Genomic DNA, 18,850 nt, shown 5'->3' with positions numbered 1-18,850 from the left:
TTGTGTAAAGAGGCCTAAGCATGTCAGGTTATAACAACTGTACCAAATTTTGTGGAATTATAATACTCAACATTACAAATGTGCATTCAACTTGTCACACGTATCACTGCAGTATAATTGACCCTGTTTTACAGAAGTTACTCTTTGTTTGTTTTTTGCCTGTTGCCAGACAATGAACAGCAGAAACCCCTTTGGAGTGATGTATATTTCTTTTTCAAAGTAGATGAGTAGTTTGTTGGACTATGAACCAAAACTGTACCTCTGTCCTTATGTTAGTGCATTTTCTCTGTGCTGTAAAAAGGGTTGTGTGCATCGTCTTTTTGCTGCTTGTTTTACTTTGAAGGTGTTTGTCTTGGCTGATATTTGGAGTGTGTGACTACAGCAGTAACTCTTTATGCACCCCATAAAATAAAACAATAGTTGCAGACAAAAGCGTCACAAAACTACTCTCATTTTACATCTAATGCTACAAACATCCCTGGTGTTCAGTCCAGCCCAAAAGGCCTCTGATCAGCCCAGCTGTTTAAGAGGTCTGGACGCAGGATAACAACATTAGAAATTCAATTCAGTGTCTTTGCAATCCATCAATCTGTTGATCCTCTGTCTGATCCAGTGAGCTGAGGTTTGAGTCAATGTGTTCTTCATCTGCAGTATTTTCTGTGTACAGTCTAAGTTTCCTTGTCGGGGAAAGAGGGAGTCTTACTCTTGGATCATTTGTGACCCACATTCAAAGTCAGTCAGCACAGAACAGAAGCAAAATTAAACAAGACCTCTATTCTTTGGCTGCTTCTCTTTGTTCCATCCACTGATGAGCAGTGATCCTACAGGGAATGAAGTCTGCAGTTCCTCTGCCAGACTGAGCCTCCACACGCTCCATTATTTGCCTTAATAAAGGTCTGTTTTGTTGCAGAGCCTCAGAGTTTAACCCTGCAGGGTCCAGAGCACCGGAGGAGCATTTATCTGTGTAATTATTAACCTTTATTTAACTAGAGAGGGGTGACTGAGCTTTTACACTCTTTTTCCACCTACTCCCTCCTTCAGTCGTACATTAACACATGGCAGCGGGCCAGTACAATCACAGTTCATGAGCTGGAGAGGTTTAGAAAAGCTGATTTTCAAATCTCTTTATTCACATTGAAGCCGTGTAAAAGTGCAGAATTAACAGCTATGGAAAGGAAAATGTAACCTGGTCGGCCACCTCTGTGGTTCAGATCTGGTTAAAGCATAGACTACATAAAATAATGCACGAAGCTACTCGATGACACCCATTGATTTGTGGAGTGCCACCTTGTCTTTTTTTGTAGACAAAAGTGACCATATTTGAACAAGAGGTAGGAGCTGTGGAGGAGTGAGAGATGCATAGACTGACACTCTGCATTTAAACCACCTGCCCTTAAATATCCATCCATCCGTTTTCATCCACTTATCCGGGGCCAGGTCGCGGGGGTAGCAGGCCAAGCAAAGCACCTCAGATATCCCTCTCCCCAGCAACACTTTCCAGCTCCTCCTGAGGGACCCAGAGGTGTTCCCATGTCAGATATGTAATCCCTCCAGCGCGTTCTAGGTCGGCCCTGGGGCCTCCCACCAGTGGGACGTGCCTGGAACACCTCTAACAGGAGTTCTGAGTTTCGATTCCAATTTCGTAAAAAAAATAAATAAATAAAAAATGGGAGGGATATCAGTAAGACTTTATTGATACCAATGCCTTGTCTTGATTCTGCTAATCAGTTCAGTTCTTTATCGATTCCATTGTTGATTCTGAACACCGTCTACATTGTATAAACACCGTAGAAAAACGGCACGGTCCCTTTCCTTCTTCCTGCCATGACTCCATGTTGTTGCAACTTTTCAGTAGCAGAGACATTTGAGGTTTTGCAATGTGTAATTTTCAGAGGGTCAGGGTCAATAATGGAGGGGTCCCCTCAGATGATGTGTGGTCATATGCCTACAAAGTTGCGTGGTGATGGGTGAAACCCTTGAGATGTTATACACCTTTATGTGATGAGCCACACCCTCCGCAATATTCATTGCCTTATAGAAGCTCAGTTTTAGTAAGTTTTCCAACTTTTGCCAAGAGGGAACTTTAGATATTGCTCCCTAGATTATGTTCACCCAGTTTCATGCAGATCGCTCAAACTTCCTAGGAAGAGATCCATTTGAAGTGTTTTTCAAAAAATTCAAAATGGCGGAAAATCTATATAAGCAGAAGTTATGGGTTCTTGAGGCAAATGTGTTCCTCATGAGGAGAGGCATCTCTGTGCAAAGTTTCATGTCTCTACGACATACGGGGCATGAGATATGCCCATTCAAAGTTTGACATTTCAGTGGGTTGCTATAGCGCCCCCCTTTGGCCAATTGATGTAATATTGCTTCATTGGCATCCTCCCATGACCCTCTACCACTGTGCCAAATTTCACATGGATTGACCAAGTCAGTGAGGAGAAAAACGTGGAACACACACACACACACACAGAGTTTTCGTCATATAGTACGATATGATGTAGTGTGGCAGTGTTTGTTATGGGAAGCAAGACTCTCCTGCATGCGTGTGTAGGTACAGTAACCAGGCCGGCAAGTGCAACAGAGACAGTGAAGCACATGATTTTTAAATAAAAATCTTATTATTTAAAAAAACACATTGAAAAGTTTTGAAATTTTATCCATGAAAATGTTAAGGAACCCTGAAAGGAACGACTCCTGTAATGCAGTTTCCTCCTCACTGAGTATATCTGCTCATGATCGACTGCAAGCAATCCAGAATGCTGCTGCAAGATTACTTACTAGATCAAATAGACAGTATCATGTAACCCCTATACTAAAATCTCCTCTGGCTCGTGACGCGTGGTGATCGAGCCTTTGCGGTGTAGCACCTAGATTTTGGGATGCTCTCCCTGCTCCCTTACGGTCTGCTGACTCAGTGGTTTCTTCTAGTTCATCACTCAAACACCCTGCTGTGTGGCTGTGATTTAACCGACACTAAACACCTGACCAACTGGCATCAAACTGATTGGTGTCACAGCTCAAGTTTCTTAGTTTCTGTCTTCTATTTTATTCATTCATGTTGTTTCCTGTTTTACTTTGAAACTCACATCTCCTCTTGTGTCAGATCACTTCACTTCGTGCCCCTGTGTGTTTTCCCTCCCTTCTGATGACTTCACCTGTGGCTGATTGTCTGTCCCGCCCTGATCAGCCTCACCTGTGTCTCGTTATCCTTCCTCTCACCACAGTATTTAGTGTGTGTCTTGTTTTCTCTCAGTGCCAGTTCTTCTTAGCTCCTTGTGTGTCTAGTAATAATAATAATAATGAACTGGTTTTATATAGTGCTTTTCTAGATACTCAAAGATGCTTTACAAAAGAATACGCACAGAAAGAGGCACTCAAACAAAACACTCAATCAAAGGACACTCAAACAAAACACTCAAACAAAAGGCAAATAAACAACACTGTACACTACACTACAAAAGGACCACATATTAAGAGAGAGAGCGGGTGGAGGATGAAGGGGGGAGGATTTTCAGATGCTGTAGGTGATCCTGAAGAGATGGGATTTAAGCTGACTCTTGAATGAGGGGAGTGTGTCAGAGTTCCGGATGGCCAGGGGCAGGGAGTTCTAGAGGGTAGGGGCGGCGATGGCGAATGCTCTGTCCCCCAGGGTGCGGTACTTGGTCTTGGTGATGGGGGTGAGAAGGTTGGCATCGGAGGAGCGGAGGCGGCGGGTGGGAGAATGGCGATGGAGGAGAATGGTCAGGTATGAGGGTGCAAGGTTGTTTAGGGCTTTGTAGGTGGTGAGGAGGATCATGAAATTGATGCGTTGTTTTATGGGAAACCAGTGAAGTTGACGGAGGATGGGAGTGATGTGCTCTCTGGAGGGGGAGTGAGTGAGCAGTCGGGCAGCTGAGTTTTGAACATACTGAAGTTTTTGAAGAACAGTGGTACATCCATACAGGATGCTATTGCAATAGTCGAGTCTGGAGGTGATGAAGGCATGGATGAGTGTTTCGGCGGCAGAGGAGAAGAGAGTGGGGCGAAGGCGTGCAATGTTGCGGAGGTGGAAGAAAGATGTTTTGGTGATGTGGTTGATGTGTGACTTGAAGGAGAGTGTGGGGTCCATGATGATGCCGAGGTTTCTGACCAGGGGGGAGGGAGTGACAGAGTGACGATCGATGCAGAGTGAGAAATCCTGGGAGGTGGGGAGGATGGATTTTGGGCCAAAGATGATAATTTCCGTTTTATTGCTGTTGAGTTTTAGGAAGTTGTGGTTTATCCAGGTTTTCATGTCAGTGAGACAGTCTTTTGTTTCCTAGTGTCCTTTTCTTGGTTTTTTGGATTTAGCCTGTTGATCGACTCTTGGATTTATTTGCCTCCACTGATAGTCCTTCTGAAAACAGTACCTAGCTTTAGACCAGTAAAGACTGTGTTATTTTACCCAGATTGTCTCCAGAGTTGTGCGTTTTGGATGGATGCAAATGAACTCAAATTATTCCCACTTCAAATTAGTGAAAGAAGAAAACAGAGATTTATATTAAATAACCAAAAGTGTGTATCTCTGGCAGAAAATAGTGTGTTAGTGTTGTATCCATCACTTCATGAGCAACTCACTGAGAAAATATGTTTTCAGGGCCTTTAAACGTAGGTATTTGAGGCTGCTTTCAGACAGAGAGTCGTCTCCTTTGGTCTGAATCAGGGACTCATGTTGTTCCAAAGTTGTGTAATTGCCTAGAGTTGGTTTGTGTTCTCACAGCAGCATTTACAAGAGGACCAGATCAAATGCCTTGTGTGAGAAAGCTGCTCTTGATTGGTCAGAATTTCCATGTGGGAAAAATCCAGGAAGTAAAGCAAACGTTGAAGAAGAGTACACTCTTCTTTCTAATGTCACAGTGGAGGGACAACTACGCAGGTTGATTTTAGCGCTGCTCATCGTGGACTATATTGCTGTCATTGTTCATTTTAGTCAAAGCATACAGTTTGAAAACGAGGCGCGGCTCCAACTAGAAAACAATGTTTTGATGCATTGGATGTGCTGAATGTGCATATTAAGGCAGTACAGGAGGAGGTGCACATTAATAATCCTCCAGGACTGTAACATGCTCATGTTTAACCCAAACAATGTGTCATGTGACTGCAGTTGCTTCACATGCAGGTCGGAACACCTTCTCACCACAAACCAACCGCACCAGAGTTCCTTTGGAACCGGACTGAGACCACCTCTTCAAGAAGGTCTTGGTCTGATTGTTTTAGTGCGTACTCAGGTGTGATTGCTGTGTTCACACCTGCCCAAATGAACCGCACTGAGGGGGCAAATGAGTTTGATTGAAGCGAAACAAACAGGGCAGGTGTGACAGCACCCTAAAAGTCCTTGGTTATGGTGAGAAAAAAAGACGTGTTTAAAAGAAACTCGTGCTGACTTTCAGGCAAGGAACACAGTGTTCCACATCCACTCTGAGAAACATACTTATGCCCAAAATAATATAATCATCTGACAGTTTTTCACTCTGAAACACATTAAGACTCACAACTTGCTGTAGAGGAAGCCCTCTGAGACCTCGTCTTCTGTGGGGGAAATGGACCAGAAACCAGCCTGCCAGAAGCATTAATAAGGTTATTACTCAAGCTACGCAAACAACAGCACCATTTGAACAAAGACACATAAGTAACATGGAATAAATCATTATGCAGGGAGGGAAATTGTAAGTGGTGAAATATGAAAAAACGTAGGTAGCTGAAGCGGTTTGACAAATGAAGTGGTAAATGACCTTCACAGCAGGCGGCTGCAGTCTGAAGAGAGGAAGAGAAAATGTTTCTGCAGATGATGGACAGGAAAAGATTCAGAACTGCAGCAGGGTCAGAGGTTTGAGTTCCTCTGAGGACACTCGTACTGGAGACATACAGACCATAATACTCTGAGTATCTCTGAGATCTGCACATAAACAGTGACTGAGAGAAGTAACACTTAAATAATTAGGTGTTTAAGGTGATGTTGGATTGTTTTAAGAGGAAGGAAAGCTGATGGTGAGATTCAGCCCTCCGAAGTCAGTTTGTTTAGGAATGACTCAATTCAAGACTGAAGTGTGTGTGTGTGTGTGTGTGTGTGTGTGTGTGTGTGTGTGTGTGTGTGTGTGTGTATGTGTGTGTGTGTGTTCCTGTGTAGGCTACTGTTTGTCAAGGAAAAAAACGAAACAGTGATTTTGAAGGGCAAAGTCGCTTGACAGTCTGAGAACATTGACACTTCACAGTGTCCTCAGAGGACGTTTTATTCGTACAATAATGATAAACTGATTGATTAGTGCCTGACTCATTGAGTTTTTGTTGGATGTCTCACATCATAATGAGTATGATTTGAATGCAGGGCCTCCAGTAGTGAATCATCCCAGCTGATCTCAGAGCAGTTGTTCTTTATCCCCCGTCTGTGGAGCTGCTCCGGATGACATCATCACCACAGTCTGTCTCTCTGCTGCTTCAGATTCACAGCTTCACATGAAGCCGTCCACTAAAACAGATCCGCTGATCTTAGAGGTGTTCTGGACGTTAAACTTTTTGTTATTGTTGTTTATATATATTTTTTTTTTATTTGACAGTGCACAGTTGGGTTTGATTGAACTGAACCAAACAAGGCAGGTGTGAAAGCACCTTTAGTTTCAATGTAGTGAGTGACTCTTCACTGCCAGTGAGTGTGTCCTTTCTTTCGGAGGGAAATACTTTTTAATGCCCTTCATTTATTTGACAGCTGAAGTTAATCTGGTTACATTGACAAGTCACATTTTCAAATTTAAATATCAAATATTTCCAAAGTAAACTCTGAAACTGGGAACAAGTGTGTTCATTTCAAAAGTTTCATCACTGATGTCTGGTCTCTTTCTCTTATTCGTCTGCTCTTGAATGTTCTGTAGCAAGCAATAGGGAGCGTACAATACCCAGTGAAAATGCACACATTCATATGATATTCACAAATAAGCGCTCCATTACATTCTTAAGAGGTCCTTTACCAGTTACACTATTTCTTTGCTGGTGACCCTGCAGGTGTCTATGGGCATCTGACAGGTGCAGGATTCTGCTATACACCACACAGTGTGTACGTAACACACTACTAACATTTATGTCTCATAGAACTCAAGAGCTCGTACTTGACATTGCACTTCCTTAGGTCCTCAGTGAATCAATCACCAAGGGTGAAGTCAATGGGATGAACGATCATTGAGAAAATCAAAGGACAGACAGAGTCATTCCATTTCAGTCACGTTTTTTAAATGTACGTATTATTGAGTTCTCCTTCCGACTCGCAGCTATGGCTGTCCTGAGTCTTTATTAGATGAGAAATGTGTCTGCTGTGGGCCTTTGGATGATTCAAAGACAAATTAGCTGATAGACTAACATGTGAAAACCTCAACAAGCAAGAAACAAAGTAAAGTAGAAGCAACATCCTGTCCCTGGCAGGTTGCAACCTCCAGCGGGGACAAATGATGAGAATAAAAGCTCCTGCAGAGCTAAAAACCCTCCCATGTCTCGCTCCATTATTCAAGGTAAGACCTATTTTGGCTTTGCAGCTAGCTGCAGGGCACGGCCCGTGCAGGGACTGCAGCCTTGACACATAGTCAGGTGGCAGCTCGGGGAAAGGACACATCCGTCCCTGCTGCGCGCGCATGCTCGCTCTCTGTCGTTAAGCTCTGTGCATATGAGCGAAGGGCGAGCCGTCCCTCATTTCCTGTCATCTCGTCATTGAAACCTCAAATTACGGCACAGTAGAATTGATGACCTGTCATGGGCGACCCCGCAGAGCTGTCAGGGTGCTGACACCCTGGAATGAGCAGGTCCGAGCGAAATGGCAAACAGCTTAATTTCTGATGGGACTGCGACATTTTGATGGCCGAGGGGCCGAGCAGACTGATGCACTTCAGATAATGTATGCGGCCTGTAATGGGACTGGGGGAAAGTAAATGAAGGTTTTCACTCTAAATGGATTCATATTACATTTAAATCAGCACCTGATTTTCATAACTTAGTATGACGAATTAGCACAAAGCAATCTGCTTAACTGTTTTGTAAAGATTCAGGGAAAACAAAAGCTCATAACTTATGAGTTAAGCCAAATAAATCCTATGAAAAATGTCCAGTGTGTCACCAAACTTTTGAAATGTAAAAATGGCTGTTAAAGGTCCAGTGCGTAGGATCAACAGTTTAATTACTGTAGATTTTCTTTAGTGTAAAATCGCCTGTATATAACAATTGTTGTGCACATTAGACTGAGCTTTATACACTCACAGACCACTTTATTAGGTACACCTTGCTAGTACCAGGTTGGACCCCTTTTACCTTCAGAATGGCCTTAATTCTCTGTGTCATAGATTCAACAAGGTGCTGGAAACATTCCTCAGAGATTTTGGTCCATATTGACATGATGACATCACACAGTTGCTAGACTCACAAGTCAGTCTTTAGACGCTTTGCTTAACTAAAGACTGATGTCTTTCTCCCTGATTTTGTGTTTAGATGGGCAGATACAATTTCAGAGTTTAAAAAGAACTCCCTACGTTGCAGAACCAATAGTAAATCCGCAGGGCGGTCCTTCGGTGGCTCGCTGAACTCTTGTGCTTGTAAACATAGTCCGACTGCGTTTAAAGTTTTAAACAAAGTCACTGTCAGTCCTTCATTTCCACAATCTTGTGGACTGAGCACACATTTGATAAAACGGAGTTAAATCTCTCGGCATCCATTTTCAAGCTCTCTGTGTGTTTGTTTCCTTGCAGACGAGAAAAGGGGGAGTGCACATTTCCGGGAGGGCGTGTCCTTTTCAAAAATGCAAGAGGCGGTTTTCTCCGGTGTGTTAAACACACTTTAGAAAGGAGTGTCCCCAGACTATCAGAAGGCGGAGATCTCTGATTGTCTGGTGGCGAGACTACACAGTTGCTGCAGATTTGTCGGCTGCACGTCAATGATGCAAATCTCCCACGGCCATGATGTTTAAAGAAGTACTTTATATTAGGAAAGAATCATCAGACAATTAAGCTGCATCTCTGTTTTCATCAGGAAAAAATGGTTTTGTAGTCGCTGACATGTATTCTAAAAATGTTTTTACCTCAATACATAAATAAAAGGACGTCTGCACATGAATCACTGCCGTGGGTTGAAGTTTGCATTAATCATGTTGAGATGTACTGCAGAGGCCACAGCAGGAGAGAATCTCACATACAGAGTGGACATGATGATAATGATGATAATAATAATAATAATAATAACATCCTATGAAGAGCATACACTGTTTGTGCCACAGAGTGAACTATAGAGTTTTTAAGTTAGTGTTAGGAGAGTAATTTGAGGGGTGTCCAAATGGTCCACAGTTGTTTATTTCTCTTGAAAGGAGCTGTTGGACATGGAAGCATCTCAGACTAGCGTTGTAATACGAGCCAATTACGATGTTCTGCCATCTCCGAGGAACCTCAGCCAATGGTATGGTGAAGACCCTATGTGCTGGTTGTCTGCAAGACAAGCTTTACACAAGGTCGTTATACCTGTCGGCACAATCAGGTGCTGAGGTGTCCAGCAGCTACCCTAGAGACCAGACGGACATCAGTTGATGCCAAACATCCTTCATCATTCCATCCCACAATTACAAGAGGGTTTGTCAGTGAAGGTGCGAAACAATCCAAGTGCTGTGAAGTAAAATCAGACACCAGCCAACTGGACGGGGAACGAGACTGGAGGTTACTGTCCAATCTGAATCAGCTGCTATGCTTCCTGTCTGAGATTGCCTCTACTATCCTCACACCAGACCTTGTGCTTTGGTCCTTTTCTCTTCACCTCGTCTACATCAGTGAGCTCACTGTGCCCTGGGAGGATGCTGTGGAGGAGGCCTATGAGCGCAAGAGCCTTAAGTATGCCAAGCTGGCAGCTGACGCTGAGCAACACAGCTGGAAAGCGAAGGTTTGCCCAGTTGAAGTGGGCTGCAGAGGCTTTGTAGGCAAGTCAACTACTAGGCTGCTTAAAGAAATGGGAATCTGAAACCAAGCCCAACATCAGGCCATCAAAGCCCTCTCTAACACAGCTGGATAGGCAATGTGGTTGCTATGGATTAAGAGGAGAGACACCACTTTGGGACCTGAAATGCCGCTCACAGCAGCAGGGTTCAAGAGAGTAAGAGCTGGGGGGGCACAACGGCGACGCTAGGTGTTGCCGGTGAGCCCTCTGGAGGTGTTGTGGGCCTGTCATCGAAACACCAAGGTACCCACCTGATGATCCCAGTGAAGCTTTTAGCCTCCCTAAACCCCCACTCCCTCCTCCCCAGCACGGCTCCAACTATCACTCACAATCGCAAGTATGTGCAACAACAACTGACCAGTTCGATTAAAGTTTCTCCTCTTAGTTTCTTCTTACATTCTACATTTGCTCTTTCCAACATTTCTATCCATCTAACCCTTTGGCTCCCACTCGGAAACCCCCAGTTGGCACTATTACTCCCACTCATGGTGTCAAGTAAGTGCATCAGTGGGTTGTAACATCCAGTCCTAAATTGAACTATGCTACATGGCATTAAAGACTTGTGAAATATGCATTGATAAGATTTTCTTCATAGTATCATGTAAAACTGCCTGGTTGAGTCCACAAGGCTCCTACTTTTCAATGCATGTCAAGAATCATGGATAAAGAGAGTTTAATTACCTTAAAATATGCAACAATTTACCGAGACAATGGGCTCAGTAATGTAGCAGATTGGCAAGACAGGCAGCCATTTGTTCTGTAAACATTTTAAATCAGATTTTGGATTCATTTACAGGAAAATGTTTTTACATTCTACACAGAGTATTTTACTTGTTATATAATGTCAGACAGAAACTGGAGACGTGTTTAGTATTTGCTGAGTTTCTCTGACTTGCAGCTTGTCTTTCTGGAGCAGCTTTCCTCCTGAAGCTCAGACTGGAGCGATGTGGGATATGCAGCTTTACAATTTCAATATTTTTTCCTATCAGTTTGGACGCCCTACTTATGAGGACAAATAAAGGGCATGCTGAATAATGGCTGGCTCTTTCTGGTAGCATTCAGTGAGCTTCAGTTTGGGGAAGGATTTCAGTAATTCTCCTTTCCTGGGAATCAGCAGAAAAACAGCTACAGTGGAGACGCAGCAGACGAAAAGAGAATAAAAATAGACTGAATAGCAATGAGGCAACTTTCCTCTCGCCCGGAGCCATGCGTGAGTCAAAGTGGGGGTTGCTTCTCCTCATAAGGACCTCTTGCAGCTCCTCAAGGTTTAGCAGGGAATAATTTTACCCGATCTAATCCGAGTCCAGCAAGCTCTGACGGGCCTTGGCCCTGCTTCTCTCGGATAAGGGAAAGTGGGACAAGACACTCACACGCGGTGGGGGAGGATGGAGCTTCTGCCGAGCACATTTCCTTTTTTACATTCTCGAATTTTCTGTCTACAATTTGGGCATTTTGGTGATGCTCTGAATTAATCTGAATTAATCTCGCTTTAACCAGAGTCCTCCAGGCTAGACAGTGAGTCGAGATCTGTGGAGGATGATTGTAAAAACATCTCAGGGGAGCTCCCCTTTCATGATTAATTTGAAGTTTGCTGTTTGTGATTAACATGCGAGGGCCTGCGAGCCTCAGATTAGATTCTTGATCAGGTTGCATCGCCCAGAATATTATTTACATTTTTAGTTTGAGTAAATTGATGCTCTTACCCAGGGTGATTTACACTGAGCAGCAGAACAAAATTAAGATTACCAGCATTAGAAATGAGACGCAGTGCAGCAGCCAAAGCCAAACTGCCCTGAAAACAAATGTCAGATACATGAGTGTGGATGCAGAATGATACCGCATTACAAGGTGTGTTCAGACTGAACGTGAGCTGCATTCAAAGTCAACTGATGGGAGGAAAGTTTTTCTGAACTACTGCGACTGGAACCAATAGACACTAAGAGAACAATAGTTCTTTGGGCGCGAACTTAGAATTGAGCACTCCCTATTGCCCTGTGTTGAAGTGCTAAGCAGCAGTGTCACATGAATGTGATTGGCCCTTCGCAAATACTTATTCTTGGGCTGTTGCACACTCACGCACACAGGGTTAACCTGTGCTGGGGTTGTTCAGGGTCTAACCTGTGTCACTGTGTATCAAGAGAATGGAACAGAACACAATGGAAGTCAGGGCAGTCCAGGATCAAACCCCTCCCCCGGCATTTGTGCAAGCTGAATTCAAGTTGCTACAGACACGGTCTATAAGCTGCCGCCCATTCTCCTCCCAGTGAAGGCCAAAACACACACAACCATAGACTGTAAAACTGCTCCCAAAGTTTTCTTCTGCTACACTTAACTCATATTTGACCAGTATTTATTCTTTGCCACAACAAAATCTTATTTTCACCAGCAAACACCAGACAAACTAAGATAAAGTAATAATACAAACACAAACAAAATGTTAGTAGAAAATAAAATTACAATCACATACCGTGTGCACCTCCTGAGCAGGAATTAAGAAGTTGTTACAGTCCTTTTATGTCCCTTTATTAATCCTTACCGACAAGCCTCTCTTTTTATCTGTGTCAGGCTACGGTCAGTAGCTCCTGGCCGCATACAATTTCCTTTAATGATCATGTGAACACTGCATGCTGTCCATTCAGCCCAATACACTCTTTGACCAGTAGGTGTCAGTAACACTCCAGACAATTTACATTTCAAAACAAAAACATTCTCTGCAAAAACATTTAAATCTCGACAAAGAAACACATCCTCGGGTACAGCTACAGACTGTGTAAAATAATGGGTGTAGCTACCATGGCGACGCACAGTGGTTTTTGGACTCCTATTATGAAGTCTGTAGTTTGGCATTTTGGCCGTTGCCATCTTGGATTTTTGGAGCCACAATGGACCATATTTGGATGAGGCTCAAACTGAGTATGAATCAATTTATTTTCATTGTGAATTGAAAATGGCTGGGGGGCCACCCTATTGTGGGCCACATTTGGCCCACGGGCTGTATGATTGGAACTGGTCTAAAATTCTGCACATGCTGACGCAGTAGCATAAGGTAATTACAATGGGGCCCAGTGCACTATAGATGTGGTCACTGGCCAGGGGCGTAAATAGAGATCATGCAAGCAGGGTGTGTTATACTGCTGCTTTTACGTTACATCCACCTACAGTGACAGAATATTGAATAGCTGGACTGATGATGTTAGACAGTGGCCTCTGGTAACTGATGAAGGTATCTTAGGTATCTTGAAGGTATCATATTGAAGGTGATCAATATTGATCGCCTTCAATATGACGCGATGGTCGTCTAAAAGCCGGTGTAAAATTTGCCCGACCCATCCGGAGCTCAGGTAATTTTGACCCTCAATTAGAGACCTGTAATTGCCATTTTTCTGGTCATCAGAGGCCAGGCGATCGTTAAAATATTCTTGAATACCTAAAACAAAACACAAACACGTGTTGTTGTTGTTTTTAGTCACGTAGCCTGTCCATAATGATTAAATGTCACGCTGCTAGCTTGCTAATGTCAACACACGTAACGTATGCTAACGTTATATTACACAGTGTTTAATGATACAGTCTATTTTCTCCCTATTACTCTAATCTTTACTGCTTATCGCTCAAACAAATGATTAATTTCTATATTAATATGGGTACTCATTTAAGATACCTTCATCAGTTACCGGAGGCCACTGTCTAACATCATCAATCCAGCTATTCATGGTGCTGTCACTGTAGAGAGTCAGTTCACAATGACAGCATAATGAATTGATGACTGACACATGTCACCACAGCAATGGCGCCACCGCAAGATGGCGGCATACACAAATCGCTCGCCGAATTCGTCTATAGTCCGACTACCCAGTATTCAGACCATAGAGTCCTATTATTTGAGATCCATTAGTCCGACCTCCCAGTAATCTGACCATATTTGTGCCATGTTTTTAATGATAATTAAAATGGATACCTCAATCAGAGATTCTACCAGACAGTCTGACATAACTACCTCATATCATACAGGTACAGCTCAGCACCACATTATAGATACCAATGTTTTCGCGTGTAAACAGCCATGAAGTTGACCCTCCAATTCTTGCTATTGAGGGAAGTCACTAAACGATATGACACTCTTGGTTATGGTTGCACACAAAACTAGCCCAGCCCCAACCACAACAATAAGATAGGCTAAACTACAACAAAAATACAATAAACGGGCTATTTTAAGTAGCCTTCAACACGGCCCCAAACGCCCTCTGGGTAATATGCAACACCACTGGCTGACGTCACTCACCAGCCAGCACACTAGCGAACACGTTGAGTTGTGAGCACCAGACACATGACGCCGTGGCGCATTTGGTAACACATCAGCAATTAAATAAAAAAATTGCATCCATAGTGATAAGAACTACCATAGACAGTGTAAAAGTGAAGAGAATTAAGGCTTCACCAAAGCCACGCGAGTCTCCACCATATGTTCCGACCAAGGAGGTTTGGTTCTGACAGAACTGAATGGACCATCTCATTTTCAAAACTGGGTGGTTGCATTGTCCCCAGATGAGTCCAGCTCGTCAGTCTTGAAAGATTTTGCATCTGAACTAGCTGCTATAAATCATATCATCTTGTGTCATGATTAACCAGACAACATCAACATAAATATTACCCAGCAACTATCATAACATATCTGTATATGTCAAAAACTACAAAAGAAAATAGGAAATTATTAGTTTAACTAAACAGTTTTATACAGTCAGATTATACTTTTTTTAATAGTTTATGTACAATAAGCATATACTTTTGTTATAGATTAATTCTATTTTACAAAAAACAGACAACTATGATGGAGATCAACCCGGTCTCCCTCCAAAGTCGTTGAAATCCGGTACTTGGGCAGTGACCTGCTGTGTAAGAAACCAACAATGTGTCGGCATGATACACAGCTGGTCGCCATTATAGTTTAGCAGCACTCAGCAGCATCAAGGGGAAACGTGGCAGGACAAAAACAGCAGTTGAGGTGGTGAAAGTCCAAGTAGGGCGGGCAGGACGGGTCGTGGATGGATCCAACAAACCATTTTCACCCAGGAGAGCCATGTTCGCATCCCATAAGATTGTAAATCCAAACCCTGTTCTTTTTTTCTAAACTTAATAGTTGGTGAAGGAAATAAATGTCAATTAGTACTGATGTAGTGCTTTTATTTTGAAAGAGACTGTATGCAAACTGTACATTTCCTGTGAAAATAGAAGTGTATTCTGAAAATGTCAACAACCAACACACCCAGGGTACCTTGGACGTCGTATGTGGACGTGGAAAGTCCATGACCAAACGTGGACATGTGACTAGGTCACAGTGAGGATGTGTTTTTCTGTTTGAGGGCACATATAGAAAATCACACAAATTTTGATTTAATAAGAGTTCTTCTTTGAATACAGGCAAATTTCCAGGTTGCAATTGGGCCCCTCCACCCCAAGGGCCCCAGTGCAACAGCTCCGCCTGCACCCTCTATATTTACACCCCTGTGCTGCAGCATTGAGAGTTCAGACCTGAGGTGCTAAAACCTAATCAAGGAAATTAGACCAGGTGTATACACACCTGGTCTAATTAGCTGTTTAGCTTTGTGCTAAAGTCAAGATTCACTGGATTGAATTGTGCAAAAGAAAGGCCAGAGGAGGGAGGTGAAATATTTAGAGGAGGGAAAGGGAGAAATATCTGGTGACAGAGGGATGAAAGAGAGGGGAGTAAGGAACAGAGAGGAGGAGGAGGGATGATGGATGAAGAAAAGGGGATGAAGGAGGAGAAGAGCGTGGGATGAGAAAGACGGTTAAGACGAGCAGAGGGAGGGAGCACACGCATACACACACACACACACACACACACACACACACACACATACAGAGGTGACTGTGACGTCAAACCGGAGCCCAGCTGACTCGCTCGCTCCGCCGTGCCTCTCACTGACCAGCCTCGCGCTCTCTGCACATCAACTCCACGCGGCTGCTGCTGCTGCTGCTGCTGCACGCCCTTTGAAACAGCGAGGAGGTGGAGAAGGAGACGAAGAAGGAAAAGAAGAGGGGGAAAACCGGCAGGACTCGCGCGGAGAGACGGCTCACCGGAGGAAGAGGGACTGGAGGAGGAGAAGGAGGATGAGCCTCCGTTGTCATCCTCGCGCGCAGCACGGGGAGACATAGGACATTGTCTTTTGGACACTTTCCACGGACACGAGCTGCTTTACCTCCTCAGAGAGAGAGTAGGATTGTGTCTTGGCACCGCCCCCCCCCCCACCGCCTCCACAGCCAGGTGTTGCATTCAAGCGCGAGCCCCTCGTGTCGATGGAGAGGCACAAGGAGGGTTGATCCGCGCTGCGGAGCTCGCGCACTCTCCTCTGATCCTGTCCGCGAGCCTCTCGAGCAACAACAAGTTGATGATTTTTCATCTTCCTCTGGCTCCTGACCGCGTTTAGAGACACGGAGGCTGTGACCGGATTCTTCTTTCTTTGGGCTGCTGACCTCACCGGATTTGTCTTTCTGTGGCATCCCTGATGAACGATACAGAAAACGGGAATTAACGTGATTTGTGCTTTATTTTTTTTGGCTCTGCAGCTGCACGCGCAAATAGGGAAAGGATGGCAAAGTGAGCGGACCCAGCTGTGCCAGACGCGCGAGCCATTTTTGGGTTAAAATTGAAAGAGCACATTTTCCCGAAAGCAGCTGCCTGACATCGCGTGCACCCCGAGCCTCGCGCAGTGTTTTTGACGGATCCAGGCTTTCCGTGGCGCCGCGGCACCCTGATGGTGCGGACTGTCGGCGCACGGTGGCTCGAGCTGCCGCTTGGACACAAAGCCCGGTGATTTTTAGCCTTCAGCACGGAGACACGGTGCATGATGATGATGATGGTGATGATGATGATGATACGCGGTTAATCCGGGAGATGCTTTTCTACTCGAGTCGGATTTATGTTGCTTTTCTTCGCGTTACGATGACCTCCAACCGCGCTTTACCCTGTGCCGTGCTCGCCGCAGCCCGAGAGAGAAGCACGCACCCCCGGTTCGATGCGCACGAGAGGACGTCGTCTCCCCAAAATCGCTGAGCTAACTCACAACCGGGAAGGGAGGGATCATTCTAACCGACACAACCGATAAGGAGGAGAAAACAACAACAACAACAACATCAGCAGCAACAAGCGGCAGCAGTGATGGAGCTGTCCGAGGTCCGGTGCTCCAGCGCGAGCGAGGAGCTGTACACCATCAACAAGACCCCGAGCAGCAGCAACAACAGCAACAGCAGCGGCAGCGCGCGACCCAAACGGCTGCTGTGGCAGGACGCGGTGCGGCACATCACCGAGCAGCGGTTCATCCACGAGCAGGGCGGGGGAGGCGGAGGGGTGAAGGGCATCGGGCCGGACGAGCCCTTCGACCCGAGCCAGGACGCGCGGAAGCAGTCGGCGGGGCGGACGTCGGTGGGAGACCGGCACAACAACGGCGGGACCAAGGTGTTCCCGGAGCGCGCCAGCAGCGACTTGGGCTTCCTGCAGATCGACTGCGCGCCGAGCAACTCCGACTTCTTCCTGAACTGGGGCTACACGTACCGGGGCGTCATCTTCCCCACGCTGCGGAACGCCTTCAAGTCCCGCGACTTGGAGCGGCTCTACCAGCGTTACTTTCTGGGCCAGAGGCGCAAATCTGTGGTGGTGATGAACATCCTGGACGTGGTGACCAAGCTCACCCTGCTGGTGCTGCACCTCACCCTGGCCTCCTCCCCGATGGACCCGATCAAAGGGACCCTGCTGGGCTTCTTCACGGGCATCGAAGTCGTCATTTGTGCCTTAGTGGTGGTGCGGAAGGACACCACGTCGCACAGCTACCTGCAGTACAGCGGCGTGGTCACCTGGGTGGCCATGGCCACGCAGATCCTGGCGGCCGGGCTGGGCTACGGGCTGCTGGGTGACGGGGTGGGGTACGTGCTCTTCACCCTGTTCGCCACCTACAGCATGCTGCCGCTGCCGCTCACCTGGGCCATCCTGGCCGGCCTCTTCACCTCGGGGCTCCACATCCTGGTCCAGCTGCTCATCTCCCAGAATGCACAGCTCTCTACCAACCAGGTAAGCGCTCACCTGTCCTCCTCCATCTTCTCCCCTTCCACTCCTCCACTCATCCTCCTCCTCGTCTCCTTCATTGCTCTCTTTCTTTACTTTTCTTCCTCCATGCATCCTTCCCTAATCCCCCTCTCCTTCTCCTTATCTCATTTCCAATCTTCCTCAATGCTCTCCCCCTCTTCCTCATCTCCTTTATTGACTTTCTCCTCTTCCTTCATCTTCTACCACCTCCTCCTGATTATCCTGTTTGCCATCTTTCCCCTCCTCTGTCTCCCCTCGTTCCCCCCTTCACCTCCTCTCCTCTCCTTGCCTCCTATGTTTTCCTCCCTTTCCCGTTTCTCCATCTCCCACAATACCCCCCCCTCCCCTCTCCTCTTCCTATTGACCTTCCCCTCTTCTTTCTTCATCCTCTACCACCTCCTCTATGTCCCCTTCGTTACCCCCTTAGCCTCCTTTCCTTGCCTCCTCTTCTTCTCTATCTCCATCTTCCACTATACTCCCCCTCCTCTTCCTCCTCTCCTTTGCTGACCTTCTCTACTTCCTTTATTCTCTGCCACCCCCCACTTACCCCCCTCTTTTCTGTCTTTCCCTTCCTATCTCCCCTTTGTTACTCCCTTAGCCTCCTCTCCTACTCTTTTATCTCCCCTTGCCTCTCCCTCATCTCTCCTCTCCCCTGCTCCCTTTGTCTACTCTCCCCTCTTCCTCGTCTTCATCACTGATCATCTCTTCTTCCACCCTCATCTCCTCCTAATCCCCCTCTCTGCCATCTTCCCCCTCCTCTATCGCCCCTTTGTTGCTCTCTTA

General features: G+C 45.6%; 2 protein-coding genes across 3 annotated transcripts in view; one reads left to right on the top strand and one right to left on the bottom strand.

Moving 5' to 3' along the window:
* efr3a (EFR3 homolog A (S. cerevisiae)) overlaps window positions 1–18,850 on the bottom strand; it is a 578,128-nt gene that overhangs the window by 342,335 nt on the left and 216,943 nt on the right. The gene's annotated exons all lie outside the window — the stretch shown is intronic.
* adcy8 (adenylate cyclase 8 (brain)) overlaps window positions 15,910–18,850 on the top strand; it is a 149,037-nt gene continuing 146,096 nt past the window's right edge. For both annotated transcript variants that reach the window (XM_049598475.1, XM_049598476.1), the window contains exon 1: window positions 15,910–18,052. In XM_049598475.1, the coding sequence (XP_049454432.1) occupies window positions 17,147–18,052 (906 nt within the window). In that variant the 5' untranslated portion in view covers window positions 15,910–17,146. The remainder of the gene's footprint in view (window positions 18,053–18,850) is intronic.

The sequence above is a fragment of the Epinephelus fuscoguttatus genome, linkage group LG15, assembly GCF_011397635.1.
Source record: "Epinephelus fuscoguttatus linkage group LG15, E.fuscoguttatus.final_Chr_v1".
NCBI classification, from domain to species: domain Eukaryota; kingdom Metazoa; phylum Chordata; class Actinopteri; order Perciformes; family Serranidae; genus Epinephelus; species Epinephelus fuscoguttatus.
The sequence above is the reverse complement of the archived record's forward strand: the minus strand, read 5'-3'. Positions and strand labels throughout refer to the sequence as shown.